This window comes from Puma concolor, chromosome E1 (genome assembly GCF_028749965.1).
Source record: "Puma concolor isolate L17-30 chromosome E1, mPumCon1.1.hap2, whole genome shotgun sequence".
Lineage (NCBI taxonomy): Eukaryota > Metazoa > Chordata > Mammalia > Carnivora > Felidae > Puma > Puma concolor.
The window spans coordinates 52701625-52716796 of NC_141680.1; the positions used below are offsets into that span (position 1 = coordinate 52701625).

The 15172-nt window shown below is 39.6% G+C and overlaps 1 protein-coding gene across 3 annotated transcripts in view; it reads right to left on the reverse strand.

Moving 5' to 3' along the window:
- The window catches only part of ABCA6 (ATP binding cassette subfamily A member 6), a 61740-nt gene extending 46881 nt beyond the window's left edge, over positions 1–14859 (reverse strand). The window contains exons 1-9 of one of the 3 annotated variants that reach the window (XM_086687871.1): positions 13945–14858; positions 13739–13871; positions 12676–12775; positions 10653–10854; positions 9469–9630; positions 7423–7526; positions 6793–7019; positions 3040–3181; positions 2066–2251 (exon numbers count right to left, since the gene is read on the reverse strand). In XM_086687871.1, the coding sequence (XP_086543997.1) occupies positions 2066–2251; positions 3040–3181; positions 6793–7019; positions 7423–7526; positions 9469–9630; positions 10653–10854; positions 12676–12771 (1119 nt within the window). In that variant the 5' untranslated portion in view covers positions 12772–12775; positions 13739–13871; positions 13945–14858. Of the gene's footprint in view, positions 1–2065; positions 2252–3039; positions 3182–6792; positions 7020–7422; positions 7527–9468; positions 9631–10652; positions 10855–12675; positions 12776–13738; positions 13872–13944 lie in introns of all 3 variants that reach the window. The other 2 variants (XM_086687870.1, XM_086687872.1) reach the window with 2 other exon arrangements.
- Positions 14860–15172: the final 313 nt, after the last annotated feature.

Genomic DNA, 15172 nt, shown 5'->3' on the forward strand with positions numbered 1-15172 from the left:
TTGGTTGAGCTCTGAAAAAGGAAATATAGCAGTCTGTTCAGGGAAAGGATGGTCTTTTCAACAAATTAAGTGGAAAAAATTGGATATTCATGTAGAAAAATTAATATTGCTTCTACATATAGATATCCAAAAGTTATTTTGAAATGGATTTTATATCCAAATGTAAAAGTAGAATCAATTGAGTTTCCAGAAAAGAACATGGGAGACAAACTTTAGGAAAAAAAAATTTTTAAGCTTATTTATTTATCTGGGGAGACAAAGCACATGTGCATATGTGCACTGGTGAGCTGGGTAGGAGCAGCGAGAGGGGACAGAGAGAGAATCCCAAGTAGGCTCCGTGCTGTCAGCTCAGAGCCGGATGCAGGGCTCGATCCCGTGAACCGAGAGATCATGACCTGAGCCAAAATCAAGAGTCAGAGGCTTAACTGACTGAGCCACCCGGGCACCCCTGGGAGAATATCTTTATGACCTTGGGGGAATGCAATGATTTCTTAAAGATACAAAAACACTCTACAGAAAAGAAAACGCTCATTAAAAGCACCATTGAGCAAGTAAAAATGTCAGCAACAAATTTCTCATAGCTCACGTATGTAAGAAATTCCTACAAAGCCAATAAGGAAAAGACTAAAAGTCAGTTAAAAAAAAAGTGGGGGGAAACCTGGATAGGCACTTTATAAAAGAGAAAACCCAAAATGCCACTAAGCATACGAAAAAGAATGAAATTTCATCAAACATCAGGAAAATGCAAATTAATACCCCAAGGATTTTTACTGCAGATCCACCAGAATGGCTAAAATTTGGCAGACTAATAATACCAAATGCTGGTAAAGATTCAGGACAACTGTAACTTCGAAACATCTGGTGCAAAAGTAAATTGTTTCAACCACTTTGGAAAAATACTTGGTAGTAGCTATGAAGATTAAGATATATGTATCCTAGATCCTACTATCCAACTCCGAGGTCTGTACCGAACAGAACTGAATGCCCATATTCACTAGGGTAGATGCATAAGGATTTTTTGCAGCGTTAATAGTAGTCAAAAACTGGAAAAGATTTCCAGGCAACACTAAAAACAGGCAACACTAAAAAATTAGGCTTAGGAACACACATTAGGTGGGGATGAGGAAGTGAAGACCACAAAACTTTTACCTTCAGGAGGAAAGAGTGGAGTTGTGGCATCCTTCTATTTCTTGATCTAGCTCATGAGCGTTTCGATACACTTAGTACCTATTTGTTACGCTCTGTATTTATAGTCTTGACAACTTTTCAGATTTGAGGTTTCCAAAAGCGGTTTACACAATTTTTAATAGAGAATGCCTTCATTATATAAAGTAAAAACGAATATCGTACGATTTCATTCGTATGTGGAATTTAAGGAACGCGACAGATGCGCATAGGGAAAGGGAAGGAAAAATAAGATAAAAACAGAGAGGGAGGCCAACCATAAGAGACTCTTAAATACAGAGAGCAATACACTTGCTGGGATGAGCACAGGGTGTCATATGTAAGTGATGAATCTCTGGGTTCTACTCCTGAAACCAATACTACACTGTGTGTGAACTCACTTGAATTTAAATAAATAATGAAAAAAAGAAAGGTGAATAGCTGCATATGAGAAACAAGAAGAAAATGCTTCCGAATGAAAATACACCTGAGAGGGGAAACTCTGTCTTATTCAAGATGTTCTTATTCAAACTTCCTTATGCGATGATGATTTTTCTACACTGGAATAATAACATTCTCAAGTCTAGTCTTAGGCTAGAATTGTTTAGCATAAATGCTCCTAATTTGAAAGAGCACTTAGGGGCGCCTGGTTGGCTCAGTTGGTTAAGCATCCGACTTTGGCTCAGGTTATGATCTCACAGCTCTTGGGTTTGAGCCCCACGTCGGGCTCTGTGCTGACAGCTCTCTCTGCCCCTCCCTTGCTCACACTCTGTCTCTTTCTCTCTCTCTCTCAAAAATAAGTAAACATTAAAAAAAGAGAAAGTGTTTGCAACCATGAAGAGTTATGAAGTACCAAGTTCGTTTGAAAGTTCAATAATAAAGCAATTAACTAGGCTCCTACCTTACTCAATCCAGCAGTAAAGGTAAATGGGCTGCAGATACTCAAAATCCACTCCAGAGAGGAAGGGAGTTGTCTGTAATATGCGGCGAATCCCACGCCCCCCCAGAAGACAATGAGGAGAAACATAACCAAATTGGTGAGGACCGTTTTCTTTAGCAACACACTCATCAGGAACACTAAAGCTATCTGAAAGAGAGAGAAGACGTCTAGCCATTAAACAGCCATTACACAATAAATACGGATGTCTAGATCATAACATAAATATTTATCAGTGAGACGCTGATGAAGATATCAAGGCATCACAATGCTCAGTCCTTCCCTCAACCCCTTTGTAAAGAGGATCCTTATTTGCTCTCCTCAACTGCTAGGCATTAGTTGCTGAAGAAAGGGCAGGGGGAAAGCTGTGCGCGCCGAGGACAAGGATACACGTGCACGCTTGGAAACACCCAAAGAAACCATTAATGTCTTAAGAAAGGACACCTATGTACCCTCTCCAGGAAACACCCTGGGAGGTGGGGGGGGGGGGGCGGTGTAGAGGCTCTTGCTTTATGAAGGAAGAGGGGTGACATGGGAAGAGAGGGCAAGATGGAGTGTCAGAGGGAGATACTGTGCAAGCCACCATGTTATGGGGAACCTTTGGGACGAAGAGACAGGTCCGCCCCTCAAGCGCATCCTCATGAACCATCTAGAAAAGTCTTAGAGTCAAAATATTTTTAGAGTCAAGGTTTTTTTTTCTTTTTGAGGCATCGTTGCATTAATGCAGACTTTATGCAAAAGAGAGGTCCAATTGTATTTCATACTAGATCAACTTCTCAACAACTCCTAGAGACTTTCTCAAGCAAGTACGCACACACCTGCACACAAAGCGGACACGAAGGAAATAACGAACTGTAATGACCTCCAGAGAACTTCATTTTTACTACATCTAGCTACGACCTAAAGCAGAGAACGTGGTAATAAATGTATACACTTACCAAGGACAAGCCGTATAAGAAGAAGAGTGTACATATGACCATGAAGCCTGTCATGACTATAATTTGGGTAGATGTTATGACAACTGTAATGATTATGGAAATAATGAAGATGAAGCCAGCATAGATTAAGCCCCAGGAGAGCCTAAAAGAAGACAAAAAGTTATTTCAATTATTTTAACTTCATTAGGAAATAGTTAAAACCTACCAAAAATCTAAAGAATGATACAATGTTTACCGTTCTATCTGCCTACTTAGATTAGTAACTAAAATGTTATTAATATTACATTGGTAGGGCTGTGCTGCTACCTCCTGGCTAAGCATCAGCTCTGCACCCACTTATTGTATAAATAGAATGAACACCTGCATACATGGCATCATCTTGTATGTGTTCTGCTGTTGCTCGTCTACATCAATGGACATATATTCATATTCATATTCATCAATGGACATATATTCACTGTTGTATAATAATATTTCATCATATGACTATATCCTAATGTTCTCCTGCCCATGGACTTCTAGGTTGTTCCAATTTTTGTCTCCAATTTTTATTTATTTGTTGTTGCCAAGACCACTCTCGTACTTATCTTTTTTGGGAAAATGCACAAAAGTGTCTCAAAGGGGTAAATGCTGAAGTAAAGAGATTAAGCTCTTTGTGCCTTCAGCATTATAACATATTACCGAGGTGTTCTGACTGTAGAAATGGGAGGGAATATAACTAAGCTGCTGATCATTCAGGGAACCACGGAAGCCCCGGGGGCAGAGGAGAATTGGACCGTTCTTGAGGATTTCAGCCGGCTGGACCTCCACGCTCCCTAGTAGTAGAAAACTGAAATTTCATAATTCCTCCAGGCCCATTCTTTTCTTGCTATTCCTGTTCATGTTTCCTTTTTTGAAAGCTGATATAAATGAGGGTACAGCCTTAAGTGCTCATTCTGTGTTGTTTTAGATGTGCTGGGGTTCGCATTTTTATCAGGTGGTTAGTAAGAAATAGTATTCAGTCTTAGATCTAAGAGGACCACACAAGGTGTTTGAGTCCGGGCTTCCTGTTTTACAGATAAGTAAACTGTAGGTCCTACTGTTACTTCATGGGCCTATTCAAGACCCACCGAGTAAATCAGTAGCCAAGCCCAGACGACAGTGCGAGCTCTGCTCAGTCCTCTTGCCCCTACACGAAATTGCCCAATTGAATAAGAATCCGGGGCGCCCAGGTGGCTCAGTCAGTTAAGTGTCCGACTTTGGCTCAGGTCATGATCTCGCGGTTTGTGGGTTGGAGCCCTGCTCTGGGCTCTTTGCTGACTGCTCGGAGCCTGGAACCTGCTTCAGATTCTGTGTCTCCCTCTGTCTCTGCCCCTTCCCTGCTCACACTCTGTCTCTCTCAAATGAATAAATGTTTAAAAAAAAAAATTAAAAAAAAAAATTCAACAGCTGAAAAAAATAGTGAGAGAATTAAAACCAGGAACTTGCATCAATATGCCCCAGAACATATAAGCAGTTTAATTACTGCTTATTCGACTTCTTTTTAAAGGTCGTGGCATTACAGTGATTCAGCCTTTGTTGGAAACATCAGCATTTTTGGAAAGCATATGGCATTCTGCAGAATCCACTTCCTGAGTACAGAAGGGAACTGCTACAGGTGGGAATTAAAATTCTATACAGTAGGAGAATTACAAATGAAGGAACTTAAAACATTACCTAGAAAAGGGAACTCACTGCAGGGAGTTTGGCGATGGGGGGGGGGGCATGGGGGGGATGTTAATAAAGCTGTGAAAGCCTTCATGATAAAAACAAAGCAATTCAGTCATCACGCTTAAATAATAAATGCTGATGACATTTCACAGTTATTTCACATTACTTAAAAAAAAAGGTTGTGATACAACTTATTTCCAGTAGACACCCTGTACTTGGCAAAAACATTTCAGATTTGTTTTTTCCTTTTTAGTTTTAAGGATATATATATATATATATATATATATATATATATATATATATATATTCAATATACACACACACACACACACATATATATATATATATAAATTTGTTTTGCTAACTTTACGTTACATGCATACTAAGAACCATTTACCCACCCTGAGGATGAACCCACATGTAAATATCCAATACCTTTCTGATTTTAACCCAGAATTGAATTGTGCCCCCCCATTCTCAGGTGACTACAGGGATACTGCCCCACAGGACATCCTCTGAACTAAAAAACAGTCCTATTTACACAGAGTCCCCCCCCCACCCTCCTAACAGACTCCATTCATTCCTTTGCATTTGCCAAAGTTTCACTGCAAACCACTCTTTTTTTTTTTTTTTCATTTCAGAAATACATTTTCCTCTTTTTCTGTTTCACAATTAAGGTATGTTAGAATCAAAACTCTCTCTGTTAATCAAATATACTTGATAGAAAATTTAAAATTTCCTAGGCCATAATGTTATTTTAGGGAACATGTGACTTACAGATGATTGTTCAGTAAATAATTCCTCACCCATTCCAAATAGTTCCATAGCCACAAAGAGTAATTTTCTTGATGTGGGGACTATACAAAGACACATTTCCCAGGATTCAGTATTGAAAAATGTTAGTTTTTTTTTTAAGTTTATTTATTTATTTTGTGTGAGAGAGAGAGAGAGACAGGGAGGGGCAGAGAGAGAGGGAGAGAGAGAATCCCAAGCAGGCTCTGCACTGTCAGCACAGAACTCACGGGGCTCAAACTCATGAATGGTGTGATCATGACCTGAGCTGAAATCAAGAGTCGGATGCTTAACCAGCTGAGCCACCCAGGCGCCCCATGTTGGGTCTCTTTTAGGGTAAAATAAACAGGTTACTTTTCCTTTTCCTAGACAATGTGGATTTGTAACGGATTGCGTGGCAGAATTCTCGGCTTTGACCTCTTGGAAGCTTAGAGCTTGTATGATTTGCGTTTTTATCTTCTAGTCTTACCCGTCATCATTCTGTGAGATCCTTGTTTCTATTCTTCAATCATTTGTTTTTATTATAATACAAATACACACACACATAGACAGATAGACACATACATAAATATACGTGTGTTTAAATATATGTATTTAGGGGCGCCTGGGTGGCGCAGTCGGTTAAGCGTCCGACTTCAGCCAGGTCACGATCTCGCGGTCCGTGAGTTCGAGCCCCGCGTCGGGCTCTGGGCTGATGGCTCAGAGCCTGGAGCCTGTTTCCGATTCTGTGTCTCCCTCTCTCTCTGCCCCTCGCCCGTTCATGCTCTGTCTCTCTCTGTCCCAAAAATAAATAAACGTTGAAAAAAAAAATTAAAAAAAAATTAAAAAAAAAAAAAAAAAAAAAATAAATAAATATATGTATTTAAAAACATCTAAATCATTTTTGAATGAGTCAAGATACAAAGATATCAATATATGAACAAATGTCCTTATTGAGCCCTTCCAACATGCCACCCTAAGTGCTATATGCACTGGGCGTATTTTATAGGACGTCTCAAGTCCAACACATGGTACTTAAGTGCTGCAAAAAAATATATCCCTGCTGGTCAAACCTCTGAACACAAGCTAGCCATTATAGGATCATACTTTCTTCAAGTATGAGGAAGTGCGGAGAAGTCAAACGATAACCATGGGCAGACCAAGCAGGAGGGGTGCAATCGGGGCCGCTGCATTGTAGTCTCAGCTGTGGCACACAGTTTTGGAAATAATGACACGTTTTTGCCGCTTCCTAATTTCTGATTATTCGTCGCACTGCTTGAATCAGTTACTCACCAGAAGGCTGAATCTTGTAGACCCATCATTTTCATCAAATCCTTCCATTTTTTCCTCTCTTTTGTAACGTTGAGCGATATAAAGTGTATCAATGGAAAAAAGTAAAGAAGGCAGTAGAAAATAAACATCTCCTTTTGAAGAATGTTTTTATGAATAAAAGGTAAAGTCTTCATGTTTATAGCAGTAACTGACATCAACTCTTCTGTCACAGAGCGGTTTGTTGCGATCTAAAGTGGGGTTTAAACAAGGAAAATCATTATTTGAAAAAATAGGAACTGAACAGGCTATGGTGAAATCCACACAAGCTATGAGGGCTAGACCAACATCAATTCTCTGATTTTAATATTGTTCTGCGGTTATGAAAGATATTACTGTTAGGAGTAACTGGGTGGTGGGTACACGGACCTCCGTGTACATTGGTTTTTGCCATTTCCTTTCCCATCACTCTGAAACTCCTTGAAAATTAAAGTTAAAAACAAAAGCAATGTGTTCCTTCGCCCAAATCCAGTCTCAGCCTTTGTATCCCTACTTCATTGTACAAACGTATGAAAACCTGAGCATATATCACCTTTCACCCAAATCTCGATACCTATGGAACGAGTTTACGTGAATTATTAGAACTTTTCTTACTTGTATGATAGCAGCGTCAATGGCAGTTTGTAAAGTCACAAATCCTCTATTCCAGTATTTGGCCAGAGAACAGGAAAAGTCACCATGCATATTCCAACAATGAGCTACAAGCACAAAGGGAGGCGATACCATAAGCGACGTTAGCCGATGGACGTCATTAGAGAATAAGAAATGAGAACCCAAGGGAAAACAATCTAGAGGAGTCTCCACCAGTCAGAACTTATGACCACATAGGAAAAAAAAATACCAAATAAAGTTCTTTTTTTTTTTTTTTTTAACATTTTTAACATTTTTTTATTTATTTTTGGGACAGAGAGAGACAGAGCATGAACGGGGGAGGGGCAGAGAGAGAGGGAGACACAGAATCGGAAACAGGCTCCAGGCTCCGAGCCGTCAGCCCAGAGCCTGACGCGGGGCTCGAACTCACGGACCGCAAGATCGTGACCTGGCTGAAGTCGGACGCTTAACCGACTGCGCCACCCAGGCGCCCCCCAAATAAAGTTCTTAATGAGGCAAATTTTATTCTCCGAGACTGTAGTATGCGTAGGAAGTCTTAGACATGAAAAGAAGGTGAAAGCTGGGGCGCCTGGGTGGCTCAGTCAGTTGAGCGTCTGACTTCAGCTCAGGTCATGATTTCACAGTTCAAGAGTTCGACCCCCCCCCCCCCATCGGGCTCGCGGCTGTCAGCGAAGAGTCCGCTTCGGATCCTCTGTCCCCCTCCCACCTCCCCTCTCTTGAAAATAAATAAATACTTGAAAGAAGATGAAAACAAACATGCCACTCCTACCATGCTGGATTCCCTGCCGTGCCTCAAAATGCTAAATGCACTCTTGTGCTAGAACTGTTTTTTGCTCATATGCTCATATGCTCTGTCTCCTGACGGATCCATGGCTCATTCCTTCCCTCTATCCTGATCTCTTCTCAAAAGCGATCTCAGCACAGAGGCCTCCCCTGGCCACCATAAATAAAAATATCTGGAAGAGCATTCGGGCTCTATCTTGCCAGCCTGCTCTATTTTACTTTGTTGTTTTATCGCCACTTGGCAGAGTGCATCATTTTTGTCCCACCCCCTGTCCCCGACTGGAATGACTCGTGCAAACAGGCTTCCCTCTGTGTTTTGCTCACTTTCATCCCCAGGGCCAGAACAGTGCAGGACACAAAGAAGACACTCAGAGAATGAATGGGAAAGAACCGATTCTCTTAGTCACATCAATTCTGCTTCCTGAAAGGCCCTCAGACCCATTCACTCTCCTTCTCAGCTGCCGCCAGTCATGTCTGAGCTGCCTTTGGCTCCCTGGTATGTTTGGCTGTGTTCTCCCCCACCGCTCTGCAACCCATGCCCTGGGCCATATCCAGACAGCTCCCTTAGGCTTGGGGGTCTAATCTCTTCTCTGCCCTAATTAAAGTACCTCAATGGCTCCCCAACACCCTAGATTTGTAGGACGTCACAGGTCCAGCCCTTGGGTTAACTTCAGCCTCAGTCTCCTGTCACATTCCTTTCCATGTCCTCTGTTCAGCTATACTCATCTTCTTCCATGGATACAAACAGATGCCCTTGGCACCTCAGGACTTTCACACCTGCCCTTCCTCTGTCTGAAATGCAATGCTTTTCCCACCCCCATGTGCCAGTCCTTCTCATTTGAAACATCACTTCGCCCCGTAAGACTTCTCTCATCTCACAGCTTATTAGGAACCCCTGGTCTAAGTCTCCCACCCACTCAGCACCTCTCTTTGCACTTGTCATGAACTCATCAATGTCTGCCTTTCCTGCTGACCTGGAACCTCACCTGAGGCCAGGACCTCTCCGTCTGGATCACCCTGCATCCTTTGCAACATGCCCCTGTGTGCTCACTTTATCTCCATTGGATGACTCCATCATGTTTTATCGTGGGAAGATATGATTGCCCTCGGAATAAGTTCAGCGATACAATGTGCTCTATCTACTTTATCATGTTCTATCAAAAGCGTCTCTGTTGCCCATCCCAACCTATTCCTTAGGTTGAAAACATGGAAAATACCACAATGATATTTTATATGGAAAGTCACCTGTGAAAAGATCTTCCTTCAAAAATGGAATGTTATATCCCTGAACAAATTTTAGCTTATAAGAGAAAGCATCATTAAAGATGATTCCCACCAGGTCTGCAAAACTGTCTAAAAGTAGTTTATCCATGGATTTTTGATTTGGCACTCCGATGATTCTTCTTTCTGTGGATGACAAGGTAAAAATAGACATAGAGGGTTGCACACTTTCACCGCAACGGAATGTGATATCCAACTGTGTCATCAGATTGGAATGAAACTAAAATAATTTTCCACTTAAATGAAACTTATCCCAAAAGGCAGGGAAGGCCTTTTGAAAAAAAAAAAAATGGTTTAGATTCTAGACTCAGGAGACATGCATGAGAACTGAGTGTTTTCTTTTAGTAATGACAAGTATTATGGCAAATTTTAGGTATAGAGAAATATTATACTAGGGTAAGTATGCATATCATACTTAGAGTAGAGTAGAGTCAGGGGATTCCAGATTGCAGATTTACTGAAGCAAAGACACCTCATCTGATTTTTGCCTTATGTGGGAACTAAGATTGCCAGGTAAGTGTATTTCTCACAGCCAGCAAAGTCACCTGTGAGAAATCGAGGATTAAAGAGCAGACTACCAAACTGCACCCACCTTGCCCATGAGTGAAATACACATTTGATCTTAGTTATCTCAGTTACATAGTGATTTCATTTAGAGTGAAGGCCTTTAAAGATGTGTACAAAGTATACCATATGCAGACAGAGTATCTTTAGATTAGCCATCCTTACTTTTCATAGTTCTGACGTTATAATTTAATAGCTAGATTTAATTTCTTTTATTTCGGTGGTTTTTTTTTTCCTGTGTTGTAAATCTTAATCACTGTATTTCCATGTTAAGGGCACCCGCACCCACAAATGGCATATTCTCCTAGACACTATTCTGCAAATCTGAAATGATAAATTTATTGTTTTAAGTAAATTCCAATAGAAATGCAAACCTCCCTAATTGGACCCCCATCAAGCTGAAAGGCTTTAAAACACTAATTGTTGCGAGAGAAAGAAAAAAACTAACCAAATTTGTAGGCTATCTTGATAACCTAAATAATTAGCATGATAGATCACTGTCAGTTCGAATTCAACATGTAGACATCAATTCAAAAAGATATGAAATAATACCAATAATTCTTTGTTGCCATTAGTACACCTACCTTTCACAAAGGGAGCAAATGTCGTTTTATTCACTATCTGCTGTGTTATATCAGAGACGGGTGTATACACAACACCTATAGAGTTATTAAAGTTATCTGCCCTTCCCAGAGCTTGGGGAGGAATTTCAGGAAAATATGTCTTTTCTCTGAAGTGTGAAAACAGTCCCATGTACAGTCCCAGAAGTATTGGGAATATCCATTCCTATAACAGGAGGAAGAACGAATTTAGATTATATTCTCTTAAAAGCCTCAGCCAATACCAAAGAACTGCTGAAGATAAATTCTGATTTTGCCACATAGTTGGCTTCTCTTTGCTCTCAACTCTTCAGAGCAAAGGGAACCCAACAAAAGATGCACACCGAGATAGTTGCCACATAGATCATTCTCCAACACTAGAACTAAACTTTTGTATTAAATCATGAACTACTGCAGAGGCCATCATAAAAACCAACAGGGTGACTAATAGGATGACACTTCTTAGGCCTGGGCATCAGACTTTATAGTCTCTAAGACACAGAGGGTCCCAGATAGAGTTCATGATGGCAAATAGCAACATTTTGGTCAATTGTCATATTCTTGTATTGGAAATCAAAAAAAACAAAAACAAAAACAAAAACAAAAAAAACAAAAAAAAACATGAAAAGGAACTGAGTGCTGGATATTGCCCAGTGGTTCACCAATATCAGTAATCTCTTCCTGCTTAAAACAATGCTAGACCACATTCCCAGCCTCTGGGAATGAAGTCAGACCAAGCGATTGAGTGATTGAGTTCCAACCATAGAACATGAGCAGAAATGATATGCAACCTTCAAGGCCTGACTTGTGGAACCATGCAAAACCTATATTCTGTCTCAGTCCCTGGACTTTCTGAAGTTCTGACTAGATTCAGACGATCCAGGGGAGATCTCCAAGGCCTAGGGAGATGGCAGAGTCCCTAGATGAAGGAGCTCGGGTCCCTGACTGACTGTATGGAGAAGATTCCTTCACCTACCAGACCCACTTTAGTTTCACTGTCAACCTTATTTAGACTATGAGCAAAGTGAAAAACAAACTTTTGCTGAGTTAAGCCTCTGAGATTTGGGTCAATTACCTGTAGATGGCCCACCTACCTAATGCAACTGACAATCAGTGGTGGTACTTGGTCCGTAATTCATGGAAATAGTCTTTACGTAGAAAATTTATGGCTTTGAAAAGAAGTGCCCCAAGTTAAAATTTCTCAATTTCTGCTGGGGCTCTTTTGATTATTTCTTTACTCTAATTTTGTTACATATGGTAGCAGCTTTAATAGCTGCTATAATTTCCCGGGGTGCCTGGGTGGCTCAGTCAGTTAAGCATCCAACTCTTGGTTTTGGCTCTGGTCATGATCCCATGGTCATGAGACTGAGTGCTGTGTTGGGCTCCATGCTCAGCATGGGATTCTCTCTGTCCCTCTCTCTGCCCCTCTGCCTCTCTCTCGCTGTCTCTCCTTCTCAAATAAAATAAAATAAAATAAAATAAAATAAAATAAATAAAATAAAAAATAAAAATCAGGGCACCTGGGTGGCTCAGTCGGTTGGATGTCCAACTTCAGCTCAGGTCACGATCTCAGGGTCTATGAGTTCGAGCCCCGCGTCCGGCTCTGTGCTGACAGCTCAGAGCCTGGAGCCTGCTTTGGATTCTGTGTCTCCCTCTCTCTGCCCCTCCCCCACTCTCTCTCTCGCTCATTCTCTCTCTCTCTCAAAAATAAATAAACATTAAAAAATTTGTAAATAGTTGCTAATAATTTCCCATAAAATTAAATTCTCATTTATTCGTTTTTTTTTTTTTTTTTTTTTTTTAAATATGAGGAATATTCTTCGTCTTTGCAATGCTACGTTATTTTTCAGGGACTGCTATGAGACTCTCAGTTTGACAAGTACAATCAGAGGCAACCTCAAAATCAATGAATCCAGTCTGCTACTTAAAATATAGAATAAGAGCATCGTTAGGGGATAAAATAAAAGAATAAGGTGAGCTGCAGAAAGAGGGAAACTTTCAAACATACCAATAAGCTCTCTCTTTTCATTCTCCATTTCTTAAGAAAATTCTTGTGCAGAAGTGCCTGAGTTTGGTGGTACACACTTTTCTGTTTCATATTCATTTAGCTTTGCATTGAACAAACAAGGAGAAAATTAACAAGGTGTGAAATAAACCAGAAAAATAAGTGTAATAAGAAACATCTTGGGGAGAGTGGCAGAAAAGCAAAGAGAAAAACCTTGATCATCGTTTGGTGGAAAATATTTCCTGCCTTTAAGAACTACAAAAAATGAGTTTAAAATATCATCTTAATAACACATGGCTGCAAAATTTTACATCACATATAATCACTGTAAGCTATTTGGGAGAGTGGGTAACCATTGGGACATAGTGTTCAGTATCACAATTTTCCCGAAAAATAAAGAGCAGAACAATGGAAAAGATATTGTTAGTTTTCAGAACCTGTAAGCCACTTCACATGTTTTTACCTCTTATACCAGAAATTCCACTATATGAATAGAGTAATTGAATTCTATCTCATCCGATTAATAATTTTTGTTCTTTGCATTTAAATAGAAATACCAGAGCTAATCAAATTAACCAAAATTCTGATTATTTCAATTCATTTGAATAATTAATTATGCCCAGTAAACGTGACCTCAGTGGACGCTTTTCCTGTAGCATTTCCCTTTCAGATGAAACTGAACAGCTTTTATCCAAAAGAGCTAGGCTGTGAGATAGCAATTCAGACCCAAACTACCTGAAACTTGATTGTGAGACTCAAGAAGGACGGAAGAACTCATCTCCATTTTCTGAATTCAGAAGTCCTGGAATAACTGAGGAAACTAACAAGTAAGAAGAAAGAAAGAAGAAAGAAAGAAGAAAGAAAGAAAGAAAGAAAGAAAGAAAGAAAGAAAGAAAGAACAAAAGAAAGAAGAAAGAAAGAAAGAGAAAGAAAGGAATCCCATGGAAAGTAATTTTCCCCAAATGCAAATAAGCCAACAGAGACGATTTTTTTTTCAGCTTTTATCCTCTCAGAATTAAATTATTTTAGATTTGCATAACAAAATATTCAGACAATTCTCCCTCACCTAGTACAGAAGCAGATTTTACTATTTTCCTTTATCCTGCTGTTCTACCTGCACAATACAAGTTGGTTGGGAATAAATTGGAAAATTTTATCATTAGGTCTTCAATACAATACATATGAGTATTTGGAAACATCTGAAAAAGAGACTGATTTTAAGCAGTGTCCACCCACATATTTGCCATAGCACAACTAAACAGCTCTACTTACCGTCTGGAAAATTACTCTGGAAACACTGTCAAAGCACAGTTCTGTTTTTGTGTACAGCAACAATGAAAATTTCCTTATTTCTACTTCTTCATTTATTCCTTACATGGGTGCCTTCCCTGGGCTGCTTTGTGAAGGGGGAGGGGGGGGTGTAGTCAGACCAAGCTGCACATAATGAACTTGTTTTGTTTTCTGCCTTTTCTTCCCTAAGCCAATTATTTGCAGGGAAATGATGGTTCAGTGGTTGGCTGGGAAGAAAACAAACCCTGTGTTTGTGCACTTGGCCTTTCAACTCCAGGGATGAGGGGTAAAACGGTAAACAAGGAAAACAGAACTAGCCTGTCGAACATGATGAGACCAAGATGGGGAAAGGGCAATAAATAAGTAAAAGCAACCACTAACCAAAGTGCTTAAATGTGTATGAGAAATCTTTAGCTAGTTTTTTGTTTTTTTTTTTTTACTACTGATGTTTAAACCCAACTGCCAATGACATATTTGACTAATGTATACAAATGGGCAGAATGTACTGGAACTGAAGGTTTTTTTTCCTAATAAAGCTAAGCAACCCAGAGTCTGCCGTAGAGAAACACCTAATTTGGACAAATGAAGAATTGTGAACAAATTCCTTTCTCCTGCTCTGTTCATAGGGAATGCAGGATTTCAGAAGGGTCATAAACAAAATAAAAGTAAGCAGATTGCCAAGGACTAAAAAAACATATAAAAAGATTCAGGTCAATTTTTATGCATGAAGACTGGGGAAAAAATAAAATTTATTCAATTCCCATTGCGTAGTCTATCTCAGTAAAGAGTTGCAAACTTTTCTTGACCTGCCAAAGTAAATGGCAAAACAGGAAGCCAAAGTCCATGAATTGGGAAATCTCAAATATTTGACATGGCTCTGAATCCACAGATGTTAATAATCATAAAGTTGAGAGTTGTTCTGGAAAAGAAGAGAATAATTTAAAAATATTTAAGCCACGGTATTATATATATGTATATTTCTCTCCTTGGTAATTAGTTCTATTTTTTTTTAAGTCAACAGTGAAATATCATATGTATTTTACATTAAAAATTGGCAAAAACAAAGACAATAAAGATATTCTAAAGGTCTCACGGAGGGGAGGGTAGAGGGTCAAAAACACTGCTAAAATTCTGTATCAATAATAGGCCAATGATCCAAACAAAAATTCTGTTTCTTTTATATCACCTGGAATATAATTCAAGTTTTTAT